A 23,737-nucleotide genomic window follows, 5' to 3' on the forward strand; every position below is an offset into this window, starting at 1 on the left:
TTACTGGAAGGGTTTTGGGAGGGGAGATGGGCTAAATGAATAAGGGGCATTAAGGAATCTACTCCTGAAATCATTGTTGCACTGTATGCTAACTAACTTGGATGTTAAATAAATAAATAAATAATAATAAATAAATAAATAAATAAATAAATATCTTTTTACAATAGTGTAAAAATAAAGTATTTAGAAATAAACCTATAAAAGATATGCAAGATCTCTATATCTATTGAAAGACACTAAATAGACTAAAATAAATGGTGAATTGAAAGACTTGATAGGGCTAAAAATGTCAATTTGCTCAAAAACCATTTGCCAATTCAGTTCTATTCTAATTAATATTTCTAACAGGTAAAAAAAAAAAGTAAAGTTAATGACCTTTAGAAATTTGAATTTGAGTAAACTACAAAAATAATCTATTGTGATATACAATATCTGATTAAAATATACATTTTTAAAGTATACCTTAAAACTAGTATATTGCCTCAAATGGAGGGAAAACACATCTGCCTTCTCCTTTTGCCCTGCCCTTTGAAAAGAAATTTATTTTTCAAAGATTACAATTAAGAACAAGTATAGAATCATTATTTCGTTACTTCACCTTGAAATGAGAGCTGGAAATAATGACAAAAGTCAAAAATGCACATTGACTTAGTCATAATGCAGTTACATCTAGAAATCAGTCAACAACTTGAATCTCTGAGTTCATTCATTCATTCATTCATTCATTGAAAGCAGTCAAAGATCTCCTCCAAATCCTACAAGGAAAAGATGAAGCTGATGGTATGTTTGCCCTTGTTTGCCACTTCATAGGGAAAGCAAACATGTAAATAAGACATTATAATTCAATATGTTAAGAGTAAAATGAGTAATTACAAGTATGAAAGGGAGTGTAGAAGAGTTAAGTGATCAGCAGATATAGAAGATTATCTTTTCTTCCAAAGCAAAGCAAAAGCCATATTAACATATTTGCTGGATTCCAAATTAAATTGAGGAAATGAAAGAATTCTAATTTGACTCACAAAGCATAACTTTGTATTTTTAGTTTAATGGCTTCATTAACACGGAACGTTATAGAACGTCTAAGTAAGCACAACTCTTAGCAAGTCTTAAATGTTCTTATAGAGATTTCCCTCGATTCTTACCTGACGTCATTTAGCCTTTGGTGTTCCTGCCACCACACTTGCTTGTGTTGTTTTATTAGTGTCTGCTCTTTAGATGCTTTTGAAGTCTGCACTGCTTTTCGGATCTAGATTTAGAGGAACAAAAGAGGAGCAATTCCAATGTTTTCTGAATGTGTTTTCCACAATGAAATTGTTTAATTTGTAATTTCTAAGTTACATATTTATCTCTGTTCAGTCCTATTAGTGCAACTTCTGATACAGAGTCCACCTTAAAATAAATAATTCATTAAACAAAAACCAGGGAGGTGAAAGAGAAACTGGTTTGGAATACTGGCCAATTTAAAAATTGTTTTTAAAGTATCTATGAAAAATAGGTAATTATATTTTCCATACATACAACAAATAACACCTTAATTCATGTAGTCTCAGAAAATTTTTCAGTAGCTTTCCATATATTTTCTCATCTTTTTGATACATCTTCCCTGCCAGGCACTATGGGCATCACTATTCCCACTGACACATGAGGACTGAAGTTCAGAGAGGTTAAAAAACGTGGCCAAGATCCTAAAGCTCATAAATGTCAGAATCACATAGAACCTTAGTGTTCACATTGGCTTTTACATGATCCTTCAGCATAGGATGGGGAAAAGTCATTGGATAAGTTGTTAGGAGGCCTGGCTTTTGTCTCAGCTTCAGCACCTACTAGAAATAGGACCTTGAACATGTAATTTTAATCTTTCAACTCCATGCCTTCATAAATAAAGTTTTTTAAATGTTAGTAAAATACTTCTAAAAATTTAGGCAAGTATTTATTTGAAGGTACAGAAGTTGACAAAGAAATACTGAAAACTCGTGTAGCATTGAAACCCACATTTTTGACTAAATTTAAAATTTCCCCAGATTGTATGGCTTTTCAAAAATGTAGCACATAATTAGTACTTTGGAGTTTGTTGACAAATTGTATCAGGCCTGGATCTGTTTGCCTTAATGTCCATTGTTGGCCATCTCCCTGATCTGCTCCATATCACAGAGCAGCCTGTGTTTCCCAGACACCCTGACTAGCTGACTTGCAGCCGGGTTCAGCCAAGGGAGACACTAGTAGTAGGATCCTGAAGGGAGGGGGGAAAGGAGAAGCCAAAGGATTACTCCGCCTGCCTTCTCTAGTATCACAATGATCTCCAGAAGCATCTGCATCTTCTCCATTGCTCTGACTTTTCTTGACAGTTCTAATACAGTTCCAACAATTTCTGGGTAAATTCAGCAGATGGAATGTGGTACAGCCTTGCTTTGTCTAATGTCCCTCTGACCTAAGCATGGGAATGCCTTCTGTTGTTAACCTCTACATTGCTTCATGTATCCTGTTTGGCTTCTCAGCTCTACACCTGTGTAACAATTTTCTGTATTAAAGACCTGTCCTCTCTTAGTCTTCAGTGTCTGTTTCCTGGTTGGATGCTGACTGATACTTACGTGTATGGTGAATTCACGTATTCCGTATTAGTACTTCTAAATGTCTATGAAAGTGCTATTCTCAAATCAAAAATTTGATGAAACATGCATATTTTATATTTTCTCTGCTACTAGAATACTTAGTATCCTGAAAGCCTTAACAGTTACATCTTCAATGCTGAAGATATAAAAACTTCAGAAGACAAATCCTAAAAAGACTCTTCAGAATGCATGCTATTTCTAGCTGTCATTCACTGATTACTTCAACCTTGAGTTTATCCTTCCACTGTTCTGGTTACTGATTCAAAATTAGGGGTGTAAGAAAACAAAAACATGGAGTCAAAGTCAAATCTTTTCCTCAGGGGGTCTTAAGAGGGCTACAATTATGAAATTTAGGAGAAAAGTATATTTAAATAGGAACAGGACACTGCAGAAAAACATTCAGCAATCCTCATTCTACCTACTGAAAACATAAAAGTACATAATGTTTCTAAAATCTGATGCTCTAGTGTTTGCTTTAAGAATGCTTAAAACTCATTGCAACTGTTTGCCACCTACAGCCTCTAAAGTTTGTTGCAGCAGACACAACTTTTAAAATTAGATTTCTTTGACATATTTGGTCCATGTCGTACAAAAAAATTAAAACACATTGGCGAAAGATGTGGACACGTTTTTATGGCTAAAAAATCAATGCTGTCTTTGAGCCCAGAGAAAGACCAATTAAGTAGACTATAAAAGTCAAAATAAAGCTACTATTTTTCACTAGACACTTCCAATATTTTAAAGAACATCTTGATTTTTTGTAAGTTCACTCATTGACTCCACTTCTATCCTCAGGCCAAAAGAAAAATAAAGTCTTAAAAGAACAAAAAGATTTAAAGTTGGATCTCTATCAATAGATTTCTAGGAGATTCCAATTCATTTTGCTGGGCAATAAGCCATACGAAATCAATATTTAAGGTGGATGATGACTTATATGGAATGTTGATGAATTAAACATAGCAAAAATAATAAATTCATCAAGGAATCTGAAACTAGAGGTTTCCTATGTGATTTATTGTGATGATCCAAGATAATAATAAGACTCTAGGTAGGCACCTTGAGATACCATGATAGCCCTTCGGGTCAGATGACCTATCTTTAGATATATGCAACAATAGCTAGTGGGCAACTGAAGTGTTGGTTACATATGTGTATACATTTGCAAAATTCATCAAGGTGTACACTTAAGAGTTGTGCACTTTATTATAGGTGAGGTATGTACACTTTAGTATATGTGAGTTATATCTCAATAAAGATAAAAGAACAGTTAAATGTATAAAGAGCTATTAACAAAAATAAAAAGAGAAAACCCAACTACACTGAAATGAAATTTCTCATCTAGCAGGTTAACAAAACCTCAGATGTTTCACAAAACACTCTGTGAGGCCATAGGGAAACATGCTCTTTCCTATGTTGCTACTGGAAATGCAAAATGATGCAGCCCCCCACAGAAGGGAATCTGGAGGTGGGGCAAAATTTCTTACAGATTTGCCCTTTGACCTAGACCTAACCTTATTCATAGAAATCAATCTGAGAACTATATTGGTAAAACTATGTAAGAAGATAAATGAACAAAACTATTCACTGAAGCACTATTTGTGATAGAAAAAGAATGTAGCACAAAAACTCCATCAATAAGTGTTCCTGCCAAAATAAATTGAACCTGAATCTGATCAAGTTTCTAGATATAACCACCACTTTGCTGGAAATACAAGAGACAGAAACACATGTTAAATGACACCACCAGGATGTAATCAGCAAAATCCAGACTGTAAGAAATACAATTTCTTCAAAAAATAAATTACAAAAACACAGGAGGATAGAGGAGGATATCTAAAAAATAAAAATCAATTATAATATATGGATCTTACTTAGATGCTGATTTAAACAAACTTTAAGAAAAAAATTGAAGACAATCAGGGAAATTTAACACCGGATATTTGAAATTAAGAAATTATTAATATTTTAATGATAATGGTATTTTAGGGTTTGGGGTGGTGTTTTGTAGCCCTAATCTTTTAGAGATACATACTGAAATAATTGTGGTTAAATGTTATGATGCCTGAGATTTGTTTCAAAATAACCTGGCACAGGGGAAAGTTATGGTAGGGAGTATAGAGAAAACAATAGGCAAGAGTTGATTATAGTTGAAGCTAGATAAATTACATAGAGATAATGATATCATTCACTCTAATTTTGCATATGATCACAATTTCTCATAATGTTCTTTTAAAAATTTAGTAGATAGATACTTAGTTGAACAAGAAGAAATATTCATTCTTGCTAAGCAAAGTAATTCAAATAAAAATAATAATAAAGATCCCTTTTATACTTACCTAAACTAGAAATGAATAGTTAACACACAATGTACCTAAAATTGGTCTCTGTTTCCAGGCCAACTCTACTATTTGGCTTCAGACTCAATCTCAGCCTGTGAAAGCTAGATCACTCAATGTCCATATCAGTGTCTTATCTGGCAGCCCAAAATTTGTGCATGATCAATAACAGGGATTTTATAGGGACTATCACATCTGATCAGTATAATACCAGTAACAGAAACCAGGCAGGTCTTCTGAATTTACTCTTAATTAACAATAATTATTACAAGAAATTATTGTTGGGGTGCCTGGGTGGCTCAGTCAGTTAAGCGTCCGTGGTTCATGAATTTGAGCCCTGCGTCGGGCTCTGTGCTGACAGCTCAGAGCCGGGAGCCTGCTTCAGATTCTGTGTCTCCCTCTCTCTCTACCCCTCCCCTGCTCCTGCTCTGTCTCTCTCTCTCTCTCTCAAAAATAAACATTAAAAAATTTAAAAAAAGAAATTGTTAATTTATTTTCAAATATAACTAAGTATTCTAGATATAACTTGAAGCAAAAAACTCCTTATGTGCTCTACATGTTAACATTCTATCATTCAATTTAAGTATGTTTACATTTAATATTGCCAGAGTATAGTGCTGTAATAATTAACAATGATTGTTAAAGCTGCTAATCTCATGTGTAAGGAAAAAAACACATTTAATTAGTAAAAGAAGTAGGAAATAAACTGATATTTAATACAAATATTGAGAGAATGTGTTAACTATGTAACATTAGGAAGAAGTATTCTTCTTGAGCCAATGCATATTTTACAAAAATGTAAATACCAATACAAGAAAGAATAATAGAGATGACATTATTATCAAAATCCTAGTTGGTGTAGACTGATTGGTATATATCTTAGCATTCAAAACATTAAACAAAATAAACTTTAAGAATTATTTTTCATTTCCAGTTATCTAATTCCATTTAAGCCACGAGTCTTTTAAAGAAAAGTCCTATTTGGAAATTGTTCACATTTTAGAAGAGTCCATTAAAAGCAAAATGTCAACTTGCTATCTTCTAAATTAAATGAAGAGGTAAGACCAAAAATCATGTAAAACAACATTCCCAATACATCTTTCTTAATCCAGCTATACTAAAAAATAAAAACCGTAAAAGGAAAGAAGAAAGTATTCGAAAATTATGAGGTATCTAGGACACATTTTGTTCTCACTAACTGGAATTCAAAACAACAGATATTATAAAAATGCCTTAACAGGACAATTCCTTATCATTATGAATCTATGGAAACTAAAAATTGAAGCAAAAAGCTTATCAAAATGATTGCTACACACTGTGAACCACTTTCAGTAGTTGAAGACAAGGGATTTTTTGAGATTTGCCAAGTAATAAATCCCAGGTACAGTTATTCCTAGAAAATATGTAACTAAAAAGCTTCTTCCTGAATTACATTCTACAAACAACAAGGTTATTGATGTTATTTAAAATGTCAGTTGAAAGTGATCATTTGTTTAATCTCACAAATATGTAGCACAGTAACCAGAGAAGCAATCTAGCAGCTGACAGGGCTGAGAAATTACTGCCCTTGAACTTAATATCAAAACTTGAAAACCACATTAAAAATTAAAATTTTAAAATATGTTTATTCTTTGATAGTGATTCTATCATCAAAGAGAAATTCACTTTGAACAAACACTGATTTTGACATTCAACCATTCCACATTCAGTCAGAAAAAAAATTGGTAAATGATGGATGGATGCATAGATGCATGGATTGGTGGACAAATAGATACATAGATAATATTTAAAATGTATGTGTATCTATATGAATATATATGTACATATTCCAGTACTGATAAGAGTGTAGAGAAGTGTCTGTGGTGGTATCTTTATTAGAACAATACCTTGGGAAAGAACTTTTTTAAAAATAAAATTCATAGTTTTTAGCCCAAACATGCCAATCATGGGAATTTATCCTATGGGGGTAGAGGATTCTAAAATGTGAAAGGTGTCTCTGCATGAAGATATGTAATTACCAAAGCATGATTTCCAATATCATAAAACTGGATACAATCCCAATATCCAAAAATCAGGATAAGGCATGCATTTTTTCTATTTGAAGTACTCATCACTCTTGTTTTTACTTCATTTTTATTGACCTTGAAATCCCATTTCCAATGTCATTGCCTCAAAAAAAGCCTTCCCACTCAACTAGGATCAAGTCCTATTAGTACACACCAGACAGCATGTTTTTATTATTTGATAAACACTGACTTTCCTCCTCCTCCTCTCCTGCACACAGTACATTCCATGAGGGTAGGGATGTATTTTGCTCATTATTGTATCATTGAGCCACATAATAAATATTTATTTACTGGAGTAATTAAATATCATAAAGATTATGTGGCAAAGTGTTAGGGGGAAAGTATACAGGATTTCATGTTTATGTTTATCATGGGAGAAAATAAAAAGTGTATGTATATGTTTATGTCTCTATATATGTATGTAGTGTATATGTGATATAAATACAATGGATCAGAATATAAGTCAGAAATATGAAATAGTTTTATTAGGATGATAGTTATATAAGTGATTTTGCCATAAAATTTCTTTCACTGTCCTGATAACATCAATAATATCAAATTATTTTAAAGTTATATCTGAACTGAACAAATAATGTCATATTTGAGAGGTTCCCTTCCTTGAGGGGATATAGCTCATGGATATATGGTAATTTCTTTAGATTAGGTATGAAATGTGTTTTGGAATCATAACATTTGCCCAAAAGATATTGGGCACCTGGGTGGCTCAGTCCGTTGAGCGTCCAACTTCAGCTCAAGTCATGATCTCATGGTTCGTGGGTTTGACCCCATGTCGGGCTCTAATCTGACAGCTCAGAGTCTGGAACCTATTTTAGATTCTGAGTCTCCCTCTCTCTCTGCCCCTCCCCCGCCCATGCTCTGTCTCTGTCTCTCTCTCTCAAAAATAAATAATAAAAATATTTTTAAAACATCTTAAAAAAAGGTATTAACCATGAACTAACTAAAATTTAAATAAAAACTGAAAAAAAAGAAAAAGAAAAAGGTATTAACCATAAAAAGCCATCGAAAACTAATAAAACACAAAAATATTAAATGAAAATAAAAACTTGTAAATTACTTAATATGTTACTTTGCCAAATCAGATTTTTAAAAAATAAATAAAAATGCAACCAAGCAATGAAAGTGTTGTTTATAATGTACTTTATTATTTGCACAAGAGGGAAATATACTGCATGAGTAATCCTAAACCATACATGGTCCTAAAATACTGTGCACAATCACTTGCACCTAAACCCCTTTCAAATCTAGTCCAGGTTCACCTTTCCTGAGATCAGGGCATAAAAGGAAATTGTAGGAAAGAGAGGCACCTGAGGGCATATTTGTATGATGTTGCAGAAAGAGCCCTAAATGATAATCCATGGCTGTCCCTTATTTGCAATTTTTATTGTTCAGAGCAAGTTAGAAATTGTTGAAAGCTAAAAGTAGAGGGGCAGCTGGGTAGCTGAGTGGGTTAAGCAACCAACTCTTGATTTTGGCTCAGGTCATGATCTCATGGTCTGGTAGATCGAGCTCTGCATTGGGCTCATAGCTGGGAGTCCGCTTGGGATTCTCTCTCTCCCTCTCTGTCTCTGCCCCTCTCCCATGTGCACATGCATGCTCTCTCTCTCTCTCAAAATAAATAAACTTTTTAAAAATAAATAAATAAATTTTTTATAAATAAATAAACAAATAAAAGTAAAGTTGAATTCATATCTCAGGGTTGTTATGAACATTACATGAGGAATGCATGTAAGCTATATACCACATTGTCCAAGAGCATTCAATAAATGATAGTTGCTATTCACTACTAGTAATAGTTGGAAGATTCTAAAAACTATTCAGAATGTTATTTATTTTCACATTTACATTATAAATATGACTTTACTTTCTGGATATTCAATTTTCCAAAACTAGAAAACACACATACACACATGCATAACTTCTAACTAACCTTTAGCTCTGTAGAGGCAGAAGCTAATTTTTTTGCTTCAGTCAATGCATGCAATTGTTGATAGTCTACTGGTTTATACTTGGTACTTCTCATTCCATTTTTCAAATGGAACATCAGATTGTCTGTTTTTCATCAAAAAAAGAAAATGACAAAGAAATAGTATCATATTATTGGAGGTCTAAATATAGTTATGGTAACATGTTGGTCTTATTTTTAATTATTTTTAAGCAAAAACAAGAATAATATTACAACACTCATATTACACTTGAACCTCTATCTCTAGAAAATTTAAAAATATCACCAGTATATTTCTTGCATAAAATTACTTTTAAAAGAACATAAAGGGAATATTTCCATTTAAGTAAATATATTGAGAATTTTAGAAAATTATAATGCCAAGATACAAAGTATGACCATTCTTTTTATTTAAAAAGTTTTAGGCGTCAGGGCACCTGGGTGGCTCAGTAGGTTAAGCATCTGTCTGATTTTGGCTCAGGTCACGATCTCATGGTTCATGAGTTCAAGCCCTGCGTCAGGCTCTATGCTGACAGCTCAGATCCTGGAGCCTGCTTTGGATTCTGTGTCTCCCTTTCTCTCTGCCCCTAACCCACTCACACTCTGTCTCCGTCTCTCTCAAAAATAAATAAACATTAAAAAAAATGAAAAAGTTTTAGGCATCAATGGTGAATATTTAAGTTTCATCTTATGAATGAAATTAAGTAGATTTTTTTTAAGTCATAGCTGCATTTCTAACAGAAAAATTGAAATAATTTCAATTAAATTTGAAAAAAATTGAAAACAAAACCTAAAATTTTAATGGGCCAAATAGGAATAAAATGATATAAAATGACCAAGCAGCCAATCTCCATCCAAATACATAAAGTGTCCTAGTTTAGTATGATATTAACTGTTTTGATAAAGTAAAACATAGGTAGGAGGTATTCATAGGCCAAGTAGCATAAAGTATAATAATCTGAGTAATCCAAACAAAAAAAATGCACTTTTGCCTCAATTATATGAATAAGTAAACTGTGTAATGTAAAGTAATTGAGATTAATTAATTATATCATGAATCTCATGACTTTAAGTAGGCTTCAAGTGATTTAAGGACAAGCACAGTAAAAGAAAGTATGGTTACCCTGATCACTATTGGAAAAGATTAAAGCATGCATTGCAAGGAACTGGAGAAACCTTTAATATGACCAAATAATGAGCTTTCCATTAAAATTTTGAAAATCAACATTCCAACTTTACATCATGCATCATCCACCATAAATCGTAAAACAGATACGGAAGTAGAAAAAAATACCTGGGCTATCATTTTTCTCAATCATCATGAATGGCTGGTCTCTTTTATTCATGTCCTCCATATCTGTCAAATAAAAAAAGACAGCTAAATTTCAGTGTTATTTTTCCAAATGTTTTTAAAGATGGGTTAATCATACTGTTTTTTAAAACAAGGCCCAGGACAGGGTGCCAGAACTCTTTGTATTTAGCTAAAATTGACTTCAACACCCTCAAGAAGCTTCCTTCCATTAGTTTTTTCCCTCTATGCTTTTCCTGTTCTTGATCTCTCCTTTGAACCTCCAACATTTTAATCCCTTTCTCTTGGATTGCCTTAGTGACTGATATTTTGTGATTTAAAAATTGTGTAAGCTTTATCCTGAGTTCCTAGGAAAAAGAAGCTACATAAATTAAAGAATAAAGCAGTTAGCCAAATGACTCACTAGTAACATTAAACAAATCAGCATTTGTAGCAGACACTAGGATGTGCCGTCTATTTCTAGAAAGCACTTGATGCCCAGCTGTCACTTCCTTCAGGGTTAGACTCAGTTTCAGAGAGCCACCTCGTCCAAAGGTATACCATTATTGGGGCAGCCTATACCCAATGACTGAGCAAGGCAGAACTATAAAGCCCCACCAGTTTGGGCCCAGTGTGGGTCACCCTGATGGGCAATATTTGATCCAGAGCTCCTGGCAGGGTTGACCCAGACTTTATCGGACCTACATTGAAACTGACTTTTTCATCTGCCCAATCGTGCTGCTGCTTCTTCCTTTCACAGGTTTGGATGCCTAATGAATACACAGCACCCTAAGCTCTGCCTCAGTGTCTCCTTCCTAAGAACCCAACCTGCAATAGCACTGAACTGAACTGACATCTTTTTTAGGGCACCTCTGGGGCTACAGACTAGTAAAGTGGTTCTCAAGTAACAGTATCCATTTTTCACAAATTTTGTTCCATATCCACTAGGTTGAACTACTCACATCTAGTAGCTTTTGCAAAACTAACCTTGCTAAATGGAAGAGAAAGTAGTACACATACATGACTTTTGGAAACTGCCAAGTTCCCAAGAATCATGGTGATTGCCCACTAGCTTTTGGAATATAGGGATGAACTCCAGTGTGTAACTTCTACAAGGAATCCTTGTTTCAAGCCCTCAGTAACATTGACAATCCTCTCTATAGTCTGGTTTCTACTGACACCTACAACTTATGTTAGGATTCTTCTTTTGGGGGGGAAGATATTGCACATCCAATCTATCAACCTGTACTGCCTCAAGCCACCATCACCACCCACCTGATGGCAGCAGCAGTTCCACTTTGTACCCTTACAGTCCATTCTTCAAACAGCAGCCTGAGCAACCCCTTTAAAAACTCTAGTCTGACCCTGCTGAGTCCCTTCAATCGCTTCCCATTTACTCTTTAAAATAGTGCCCAAACTTCTTCAAGAGGCTTATAAGGCCCTCCAAGAACTTGTCCTTGGTCATCTCCCCATTCTCACCTCATCCCACATTCCAACCACACTGGTCTTTCTATTTCTCAAACATACCACGTTTATTTTGCCTCGAGGTCTTCCCACTTGCTGTCCTCTCTACCTTACAGACATTTTTTTCCTCTTTTTACCTGGTTGGTTCCTACTCAGCCTTCGGCTACACCAACATGTTGTTCTTCCTCAGAGAGACTTAACCAGACTTCTCCGTCTAACTAAGGGAGGATGCCTTGTTTCTCTCTCATCCCATTCCTTCCTTTCCATAATAATTTGTATCAGTCTTCACATCTGCATGTTTACTGATTCAATATCTGTCCTCCTCCACAAACTTGTGGCCTGTGTGTGTCTTACTTCTGATTGTATTCCTGGTATCTAGCACAGGTAGTAAATGCTCAATAAATATCATTTGAGAAAAACAATGAAAGGTAGCTGGCAGTAGCTCAATGTCTTCTAGCCCCCCAGAAGGGCTGCGATAATAATTCCTTAGTTCATATTATACCCTCTTTCTTCTAACAAAAAACTTTCATTTTTTTATAAGTCTGCCTTAATAGCATAGCCTACAGGAAGAAATGGCACACATACATGCCCTCAGAGGCCATCGGGTCAATGAGAGAGTGAAAATCATAGGGACTGCAGAAAACATGGAAAACTAAAAAGCATTCCATGCCCAAAGATAATCAAGTACATCTTTTTTTTTCCTTTTTTCTTAACAAAGGTACTGCACAAATAAAGTGAGTGTCCAAAACAAATGGATGCTGCACTTAGCAACCTGTCTGTGAGCTCTGCCTACCGCATCTCACCTCTGGTTTTCATCTCAATCTCCCACCCGTCTGAGCTGACTATCCCCATCTTGGAGAGACCTCGCCAATTCTTTAATTGATTCACTTTAGGTTTTCCTCAGTGGGGAGCCCAGCCCCCTCAGATTTACGACTCATTTGTCTTGGGATTTAGATTGCAGGATCGAGGCTGTGAATCAAAGTGGGGTTTTGCAGACTCCCTTTAGGTTACTTTGATCTAACATTGATTAATTTGTTCCTCCTGATGTTCAGAGAATAGTCATGAAGTCCAAACATTTCTCACCATTTCTACATGGTTCAAATATTAATTATGACCATAAGAAACTTATAATATATTCTGGGGGCGCCTGGGTGGCTTGGTCGGCTAAGCGTCCAACTTCGGCTCAGGTCACGATCTCACAGTTTGTGGGTTCGAGCCCCGCATTGGGCTCTGTGCTAACAGCTCAGAGCCTGGAGCCTGCTTCGGATTCTGTGTCTCCCTCTCTCTCTCTGCCCCTCCCCCATTCATGCTGTCTCTCTCTGTCTCAAAAGTAAATAAACATTAAAAAAAATTTTTTTTTAAAGAACACATTCTGGAAATCAAAATTGCAAAAAAAAAATACTACTCTGCTTTCATGAACTTGAAATCTAGTTTGGTTGCAACTGTACAGAAGATAAATCCAAAACACTTCTTGACCTATATTCTTTAATATTTATATATAAATCATAGTTACTTACTACTTACCTTTCAGGGATGTTGAGGACCTCTGAACCAAATAATTATTAAAGTGAGATAATATAAAACTGATTTAGTTATAGTGTTTTTTATATCAGTGGATTAAATAAACATTCAGATTCAGAATCTGAAAGGTTTAGGTTTGCATAAAATTTAGCTCGTCCAACTTCTCATTTTGGCATGAGATGGTTGGCAGCCCAGAAAAATGACCAAAATCACAGAGAACTTCAAGTCCTAAATCATACTCATAACACAAAAATCTCTGAAAATGAAGGTTTATTTCATAATCACTATTGTGGCCAAATCCAATCTGAGCTGAAATCATTTGGCGACAAATTTGACCCAGACTGAAGTTTATTCTATTTAATATGGACATTCATGCATTTGTGCAAAAGTGTCAATATGTTTACGTATGGGGTGCTACCCAGATACCGTCGGTCTTAAGGAATGTAGGGCAGATTCTCTATATCACAGCTCTAAAAATCTGAAAAATTGACACTACATCTGGCACCACAGACTTCAGATAAGGGATTATGAAGCTGTACTATAACAAGCAGCCTCTGATTCCCAAACAAGCATATGTCATCTAGGCCATTTCGACTTTATGCTTACTAGTGAAATTCAAAGTGGCTACTTCAGCTGGCCATTAAGATGCTTTTGGCTGAGTAATGGCCACTCGAACAGAATTTTCCATGTTAAATAATTTTAAAGCTTTCAGTTTTAGAAATTATTTCATGTTCACATTACGTGACATTTTAGAAATTGCTCATGAGTATTATCAAAATGTTAAACATTTTACAGCTATTCAATTACTGAAAATATTTTCCAGTAATATGTTTCTATGAGAAGATTCTTAGAGCGTAGGAAGAACGTTTTGATATATAATGTAATGATAGCTTTGCAGTAGCTACAGGATTGAATCAAAATTTTAATATAAAGTTAATTTTTACAGACTTGATAGAGAATCTAAACTCAAAAAAAAAAAAAAATCCATGACCTCAACTAGTCTCTATGGGGTAGGTAAGCTTCTCTAGAGATGAGAAAAAAATAGCAAAGAGATCATTTATATAACAAGGTAATCTTTTTACAGTGTGAAAATTTGTATTCCTCTCTTTGCTGAGAAAATCTCTTTTAATTCACTAAGGAAGAAAATGTCAGTTGTACTTAGGCTTCAAATTGTACAATGCATGGATAATTTGTGAACTCTAAACTGTCTAACTGTATAGATATGTAGATTAGCCAATCATCCTGTGAGGGTAAGTTTTCAAAATTGATAGGGCTTCTGCCAGGCCAAACAGTGTGAGGACAACACCAACGTGGAAAAATATCTTGGATGTAGCACCAAATTATAATCTTTTTCATATGAAAGATCTCATGACATTTCAAACGTTAATTCAAATACTTTGGCCTAAGTTTAAGCAATATTTTTCTAGCATGCAGAATTCCCTTTTAAATTCTAAGCAGAATGGTGCATATTACTTCCATTATGAAACATTTTATATTGTAGTTAGCATCAAATAAAAATATTGTCCTGGAAAAACTAATGGAACCAAGAGCGAATCTATGAAGGTTAATAAAAATATTTAAATAAAGTGTTCAGTTACATAATAAATATCTCATATTCAATTCAAACATAATGGAAAAGCTCAGACTCAAAACAGCAACTACAACTAAACAAATAACAACAAAATCCCTAGGAAGAAACTGTACAAGAAGTGTGTAGCACTCATACCCTAAAAACACCCACAAAGGCTTATTAAAGGAAATAAAATTTAAATAGAGAAAAATAATTCTAATTCTGTGTACCAAATATTTAATAGTGGCAATTTGGGGATAGCAGGATTATAGTTGATTTTGGTTTCCTCTTTTTGTTTGAGCAGAATCTAGAAAATATTTTTTACACGAAGAGGAAATATACATTTTAAAAAATACTGAGCAGGGGCAATAGTTATTTCACTATATATTAGGGGGAAAGATACTACAGTTTCTATATTTTACCAGTCAAAAAAGAAACTGGATTTTATGACATCAAGAATCCTTTAAGATGTGAACTTGTATATATGAGTATAATTTTCCATACTAATACTGAATTGACTTATTTCTCACTAGTCTTTCTATTAAAAAATAGGATATGTTAAATACATTTGTAGAATTTTATAGAACTTGAAAATGTTAGCATTAAAATACTCACAAGGTTATTTTTTAATGCTGTATGAGGAATAAATATATTAAACTCTTCTTTCAATTATTAAAGTACTGGCTGGGGCATCTGGATGATTCAGTCAGTTAAGGGCCCAACTCTTGACTTGGACTCAGGTCATGATCAGAACGTTTGTGAGATAAAGGCCCACATCAGACTCCGTGCTGACAGCTAAGAGCCTGGAGCCTGCTTCGGATTCTCTCTCTCTCTCTCTCTCTCTCTCTCTCTCTCTCCCCACCCCGCCTGCTGTCTCTCACTTTCTCAAAAATAAATAAACATTAAAAAAAACTAAATGCAATCATGATACATATATAGTTCTCCCCCATCCATGCTCTCTCTCTGTCTCAAAAATAAATAAACGTTAAGAAAAAAAATTTTTTTTAAATATTTTACCCTTTTACTGCAAAAAAAAATCCATAATCAGACAAAGGAAATCTACAAAATATCTGCCTTTTTCACAATTCATATAAATTTGCTTCTGAAGCAAATTCTACATACAATCAACCTTTCTGTTTATCCCTATTTTTATGTCTATAATATCTCAAAGAGGAGAGTCTAAATCAACCTCAGTAATGAAAATGATTAAAATAAAAATCTACTTATCCCATATGCTTTTCAATAAAAGACTGGGGAGCAGAGTAAAGTAGAAAGAACACAATTAATTGAAGCAAGGAACCTAGAAGTTTCTGAAAGACTTTAGAGTTCCACAGAGAGTGGAAGTAACTTCAGGGGAGCCTCTCACGCTTTTATTCCTGCTACATCCTCAAAGCTGTTTTAATCATTTCAAAAGCACAGGAGAAATTGCATATGTACCTAGTTTAAAACAGTACATAGTAAAAACAAAGGGTGGGGGATGAGGAAAATTTCCAGACATTGAGGAAATAAGGGAATAGATAAATTCACAAAGCTCACATTTATAGCCTCAGAAATTCTGACCTGAAGCCATAACAACAGTTTCAAGCTTTGGAGAAATTAGGTAATTATTTATTTATTCATATTTATTTATTTGTTTATTTTAGAGAGAGAGAGAGAGTGCACATGCATGAGCAGGGGAGAGGGGCAGAGGGAGGAGAGAGACAAAATCTAAACAGGCTTCATGCTCAACACAGAGCTCAATGTGGGGCTTGATCCTAAGACCCTGGGATCATGACGTGAGCTGAAATCAAGAGTCAGACGTCCAACCGACTGAACCACCCAGGTATCCCTACATTATTTGTGAAGAAACACTATTTTGTCCCCAACTTTTTCCATAAATGTGCAACCCATCAAAGAAGAGTATTAAAAGTGATCCTCTGTTGTGAAAAGATTCACCACTTGCCCTTCTTGACTTGCCACTTTGGACATGCTTAAACTGGAGACTTTGTCAACCTTCTGATACAATTTGGGAATCCAGTTCCTCATCCTATATATCTGGACTTGAAGTTAGAAGCTTATCTGCTTCCCCCCATGCCTTTTACCCTTAACGTTTCTGTCAATAGAGGAGTATCATATAATTCACCACCTCCAAATCTCATGTCAATTTTTGCGGTAGCGTTTTATCCGTTCTCCTGGCCCTAGCTACCATCACACAAGTGCCTGAATGTGTGATGCCTCAAAACCCCCAATATTTCTGATCTACCAAATGTTTTCTTTTGGCTTTCCAGACAAGGTTCAAATTCTGAATAGCTGACAATGACCTTTTAAATCTAGCTCTTCTCTATTAGCCTCTTCCTTACCCATTACCCTATATGCACACTACAGCATTCTCAAATCATTTGAAGATCCCTGAATACACAATGCTGTGGTAGACAGAACAATGACCTCCCCAAAAATGTCCTCATCCTAATCCTCAGCACCTTTTAATATGATATGATATGTGGCGAAGGAGAAATAAGGTTGCAGCTAATCAGTTAACTTTAGCTATAGAGATTACCCAGGTGGGCCCAATGTAATCACAAGTGTCCTGCAAAGAGGAAGGCAGGAGTGTCATAGTCAGAGGAGGAGATGTGAGGTGAAAAGCAGAGGTCAGAGAGAAGATGGTTTTGAAGATGCTACTCTTCTAGCTTTGAAGATGGGGGAGTGGGGCCAGACTCAAGGAATGCAGGCAACTCTTAGAAGCTGGAAAAGGCAAGGAAATGGATTCTTCTGTAGAGCCTCCAGAAGGCATGCAGCCCTACTGAAACCTTGATTTTAACCCAGTGAGACCTATTATGCACCTATGACCTCCAGAATTATAAGATAATAAATATGTGTGGTTTAAGCCACTAAATTAGTAGCGATTTGTTATTTAGCAATAGGAAATTGACGGTGCTCTTTCACATCTCCTTACCTTTGCGCATGCTGTTACCTATGCTTGGAATGCCTTTCTCCACCCCTGCCTCTCTGGCCAATGCCTACATACGGTTCAGTCTCATTTTAAGCATCTTACTGGAGCTTCTCAATACAGGTAGAGATTATTTATCTCTTCTCTTGTGCTACTATTGTACTTTTGTATATCCCAGCTGATGCAGTTATTCATTTATTCAATGTTTATTGAATATCTATTAAAGACTAGACTAAGGGATATAGAGTTACTCAGGCTCTGCAGAGAGACCTGCCCGAGGCATCTTCTCTGAAGTATCCCCTTTCACCCTCAATCACTCTTTATATCCTCAATCTAATTATTTCCCTTCATAGCACTTAACTATGTGGCATTATACTATGTATTCATTTATTTATTTGCTTATTGTTCACTTCTACAACTAGGATGTATGCTCTATAAAAGCAAGGCCTTTAGCTGATCATCTCTATTTTTCCAGAGGGCCTAAAATAGTGTAGGTCATATACTAGACACTCAACAGGTATTTGCTGAAAAAGCATCAAGTGATTGCATTACAGATCATGAGCCTGTTCCTAAGGCATGGTGCTATTAGAGGCAAGCACATAGTTTTTACATCCTCTTTTCCAATTTTTAAAATCTAGACTCACTTGTATGAGATGAAAGTTATTATCAAAAACAAAACTCCAAACCAAAATGGTCAGTGCACTGAGGTGTATGTCAAAAAGTCTTACTTTATCTCGGTGAGTTTCAGCACTGATTGTAAGTTCATGTTAACTTATGGTTGAAGGTGTCCCTTGATCAGCTATTCAGCTGCCAATCACAGCACATAACACATTTGTGTCATCTTACCTCTCCAAGAGTTTGGGTAAGAAGGCCATGCTTTGCAAAGTACACACAAATTATCTGGTCTTATCTCCAACAATATACTGTTCAATGAAAAAAGCAAATTTTACCATGATATTTACCATATGATACCATTACATAAACCTGCAAAGACACATACACTGTATTGCACAAACACACCCCACACACATGCATTCTACAAAGGAAAAAAGTCTAAAGAATATACAAATAGACCAAACTAGAATGCAGCTGGAGGTTGGTTTCAAAGGGGACTCTGATTATCTGTAATGAAATCTTTGCTTTTTTACAAAGAGAATGCATATATATATATATATATATATATATATATATATATATATATATAATTAAGAGTAATAAACATAACTCCCAAAGATCTTATTTCTAAATAATTATCTTATCTATTGTAGAGTTAATACAATTACATTTGAGTTTATAAATGATTATCCAGTGGGTTCTGCCAGTGAGAGCTCCAGAGCCTAATGACCCAACCCCACCCATTTCTGCACCTGCTACCACTTGGACTACTGCCAAAGGACCTTGACACTCCCATGTTGTAACAACCCTGTGAAGCCCAGCCTGAAACATCCAGTTAACTTTATCTTTAATTTTGAATATAAGTAAATAATTTCCATACAAATTTGTTGTGCCTTGTACAAGAAATTTCTTCTGACATTTTCTCTAACAAAATGATTCAAAATACAGTATTTTTACATTTTAATTAATGGTCACAAATGCACTGCTCATTCTTTTGATTACAAGTTTGTTCATTAAAAGACTATTAACATCAAGGCCACAAGCAAGGTTATAGAGTTCAACAATTAAATGGATTTTTGATGTGCTTTCTACTATTACTGCTGAGGAAATTGTGTCATCTTAATTTTAAAATTGTGGCAGACATAGCTTGGTGCTAATATCCATTCTCCCTTTTTTTCTTTCCTAGCAGAACCCACTTTTGTTCAGGATTAAAAGATTGGCCTTCCTTGATATCCCTGAGACACTAACTGACCATGTGACACAGTTCTAACCAATGGGATTTAAGCAGACAGAGGTCTGCTGGGGATTTGGGGATAAGATTTGTCTTTTCATATGAGCACCACCCCTTCTTCCCTGTCCTTCCCTCCTTTCTCTTAGCCTGGAGATGTGGATGTGAAACTGGACATGGAGAAGCCATCTGTGACTATGTAGTGAGGATTAGGATGAAAAATGTATACTAACTATCCCAGAGAAGAAAGCCAAAGGGAGCTTGGGACACTGATGATAGCAAGAATGTGCTGCAACAGCTGTGGACTACTTCTGTCTGGGCTTGTTGTTATGAGAAAAATAAATCCCAAGCTTCTGCAAAGCAGGTTTTATAACTTTTGGCCAAACAAAATTCCCGACTGATACAGAAAGGGAAAATATGAAGCACCCAAGAAGTCTTGATGCCTTTTCATATAAAGGAATATAAAAATTCTTCTAGAAAAGTACCCATCAATACAGGCACAGGATAAAATACTAGAAAATAATACTGTTGTTGCTTTTCAATAATAGCATGAGAAAATCACAGCTAGAAAATTTTCCAACTCCAATAGAGTTTCATTTACAGTTCAACATAGCTAAAAGAGAGTAGGTAAAGTGTGTAGGTGATTCTGGAAGGGAAAAGAAAACAAAATTCGGAACCTTAATTTCATTATCAAAAAATAACACAGAAGAATGTATCTGTGGGTTTTCAATACTCCAGGATAAATAGTTTTTCCACAAAAGATCAACCATGTGAAGAGGAATTTTCTTTTTAAATGTTACATGAGATTTTTTTTAATTTTTAATAAAAAAATGGCCATCAACCATTCTTTAACAACAAAGAGTACAAAACTATGTTTAATGACAGTGCTTGGAACACAGTAGCACTAATACATTTTGAGTGGATGAAATAATTATAATGGGTGGGAAATATTAATTAATTTTTGTGTAAAGGAAAGATCTCTAGTCAAAGACATGAAGAAATGAAAGGAAAAGATTAAAGGAATTAAGATAAAGTTTAAAGTGGGGGAAGAAAGTGTGAAGAAAAAGAACATTAAAAGGAACAAAGAAAGAGAAAAATATTGTGTTCATTCCTATTTTCTATTTCCTATTTCCTATTTCTAGTTCCCTCGAGTTTGGTCAAAAACGAAAGCATCCTCCACCCTACAAAGTCAAACTCACAGTTTGGATCAGCTGCACTGAAGTGGTTAGAAGTTTTATTACAGTGGAGGCAGAGCAGGTAATTTTCCAGCATCAAAGGTGGGCCCTAAGGCAGATGTGGTGGGATTTCCATTGGCAGGAGGCAACTAACTCAGGATGAACAGCTCCACTCTGGAGAAGAGAGATGGAACATCTGATGTGAACAGATGGACTGAATGCAGAAGGTGTAGTGAGAGATGTCAGTCTTTTCCTATTTCGATTTTTGTTTCAACCTAGTTCTTCACACAGAAAAGGAAAAAGAAATCCTCCACTATCCTCTCTTTCATGTTCTCCTTCTACAGGAATCCATAGTCTCCGAATAAATTTGAAAGTCTTTGTATGGAAAATCCCAGTAATGTCTTATGAAATCTGGGCAGGGTGGGTGGATGGGTAGAAGAAAAATAAATTTCTCTCCCTTAACAGTGAAAGAAGAGGGGCACCTGGGTGGCTCATTCCATTAAGCGTCCGACTCTTGATCTCAGGGTCATAAGCTTAAGCCCCACATTGGGCTCCACACTGGGTGTGAAGCCTACTTTAAAAAAATAAAAGAAAAAAACAAAAAAAACAAGAGTGAAAGAAAAGCTCTGCCTAGGGTGGTGGAAGAGGAGGGTAAAGCAGAGGGTGGTGAGAGGATCAATTGTCATGTAATACAAGGACAACAATATAAGAATTTGGCTGCATAGGATTTTCCAGTTGGCTTTAAAAATACCATCAAAGGAATTTGGTTCAAAATATAATGGTCAGTAATAAATAAAATATTCACTAACATATGACTACTACCTGTCAGTGGCAATTGAAGACATGGGATACATGAGATATCCATGCAATGGAGATTTTAAAAGCTGGTCCTGTAGAAAATATTGCCGACAACATGGGTTTGTTTAAAATATAATTGAAGGTGCCTGGGTCGCTCAGTCAGTTAAGGGTCTGACTCTTGATTTCAGCTCAGGTCATGGTATCTCAGTAAGTTTGAGCCCCATACTGACAGCGTGGAGCCTGCTTGGGATTCCTTCTCTCCCTCTGTCTCTGCCCTTCCCCTACTTGTGCACATGCATGTGCTCTCTCTCTCAAAATAAACTTTAAAAAATAAATACATAAAATAAAATTTAATTGATATGAAAACAGCACATTCTCAAAATTGTGATATACATTAACTCTAGAGTAGTGTTGGGCTTTGGAGTAAGACTACAGAAGACTGAATTCCAACTCACCCCTTATAAGTTATGGGACTCTCAGCAAATTAATTAAATGATAGAAGACACTTAATATTGTAAAGATGTCAACTCCTCCAAATTTATATACCTCAACTGAAATCCTAGAAGATTTTTTGGTAAAATTAGCAAGCTGATTTAAAATGTGTACAGAAATGCAAAGGACAAAGGATAGCCAAGGAAAGCTTGAAGAAGAGAACAAAGCTGGAGGATTTATAGTGCTATGTATCAACATCCATCATGAAACTATAGTAATTAAGACAATGTGTTATTGGCACAAGGATGGATAACTAGGCCCATGAACAGTACAGAGAGGTAAGAAACAGATCCATATATAACATATAAGGTCACCTGATTTATGATAGAGGTGAGTCACACTGTAGTGTGCAAAGAACAGTCTCCAATAAATGATCCTGGGATAGCTGGATGTCCATATGGAAAAAAATGAATCTTGACCCCCTACCTTCCAACATTAACAAAAATCAATTCCAGATGTATTGAAGATCCAAATGTGAAAGATTAAAAAATGAAGCTTTTAGAAGATTATATAGGAGAACATATTCATGACCTTGGAGTTGGCAAAGATTTCTTAAATAGTTCACCAAAAACAAGCTAATCATAAATGGAAAATGTAGTAAGATGGGAAATACTAAAATTAAGAACTTCTGTTCATCCAAATACACCATTAAGAGAGTAAAAAGGCAACGCAAAGAGTGGTTAAATATATTTGTAATACATATATTCAATAAAAGACTTGTATCCAGAATACAGACACATTTAAATGCCTACAAATTAATAAGAAAAAGTCAGAGAACCCAACAGAAAACAGGGCAGAATACCTCAATAGACACTCCACAAAAAAAAAGATATCCAAATGGCCAATAAACATATTAAAAGGGTTCAACTTTATTCATTAAGAAAATACAATTTAAAACCAAAATGAAATGCTTCTATAAACACACTAGAGTGGTTAAAATGACAAAGACAGAGGAGCGTCTGGGTGGCTCAGTCGGTTGGGCCTCTGACTCTTGATTCCAGCTCAGGTCATGATCTCAGTTTGTGGGATCTGCGCTGACAGCATAGAGCTTGCTTAGGATTTTCTCTCTCCCTCTCTCTCTCTGCCCCTTCCCAGCTCATGCGTGCTCTCTCTCGCTCTCTCTCTCAAAATAAATAAAAAAACTTTTAAAAAATAAAATGAAGAAGATAGAAAATATCGAATGTTGGTAAGAAGGTGGAGCAACCAGAACGTTCGCACATTGCTGGTGGGAGTGTTGATACAACTGCTTTAGAAAACTCACTGGCAGTTCAGCTACTATGACCCAGTCACTCTACTCCTACATATACCCAACAGAAATAAATGTGTACATACATTCACCAGAAGATACGTATAGGGATGTTCACAGCAGCACTATTTCTAGTAGCCCCAAATCAGAAACTACTCAAATATCAGTGGTTGAATCAAATTGTGGTGTATTCACAATTTACTATTTGACGTTGGTCATTGGAAATGAAGCTGTGGAGATGAAGAGGGTAGTAAAATATTCATCAATATAGTGTCTCCTTGGGTCAAGAAAATGATGTGATGGTTCTGTCCAAGGGGAAGTGTTTATCAGAGAAAGGGTACATTAACATCGGGCATTATACTTCTTTAAAGTTTGCGTAACATACTTCTTCCAAGATAGGTTTTATCTTTGTAATTGCTAGCTGAGGTTAATTTGCCTTG

The 23,737-nt window shown here is 35.2% G+C and overlaps 1 protein-coding gene across 7 annotated transcripts in view; it reads right to left on the bottom strand.

Annotated features, from left to right (window-relative positions):
• The window catches only part of CCDC148 (coiled-coil domain containing 148), a 255,802-nt gene that overhangs the window by 178,354 nt on the left and 53,711 nt on the right, over positions 1–23,737 (bottom strand). For 2 of the 7 annotated variants that reach the window (XM_053215112.1, XM_053215109.1), the window contains exons 1-3: positions 10,269–10,291; positions 1,143–1,246; positions 599–755 (exon numbers count right to left, since the gene is read on the bottom strand). Coding sequence is in view for 4 of the 7 variants with exons in the window: in XM_027055723.2 (XP_026911524.1) it covers positions 1,143–1,246; positions 8,960–9,081; positions 10,269–10,329 (287 nt within the window). In the remaining 3 variants the exon portion in view is untranslated. Of the gene's footprint in view, positions 1–598; positions 756–1,142; positions 1,247–8,959; positions 9,082–10,268; positions 10,332–23,737 lie in introns of those variants that run through there. The other 5 variants (XM_027055723.2, XM_053215108.1, XM_053215111.1 and 2 more) reach the window with 5 other exon arrangements.

Source organism: Acinonyx jubatus, chromosome C1, assembly GCF_027475565.1.
Source record: "Acinonyx jubatus isolate Ajub_Pintada_27869175 chromosome C1, VMU_Ajub_asm_v1.0, whole genome shotgun sequence".
Taxonomy (NCBI): Eukaryota; Metazoa; Chordata; class Mammalia; order Carnivora; family Felidae; genus Acinonyx; species Acinonyx jubatus.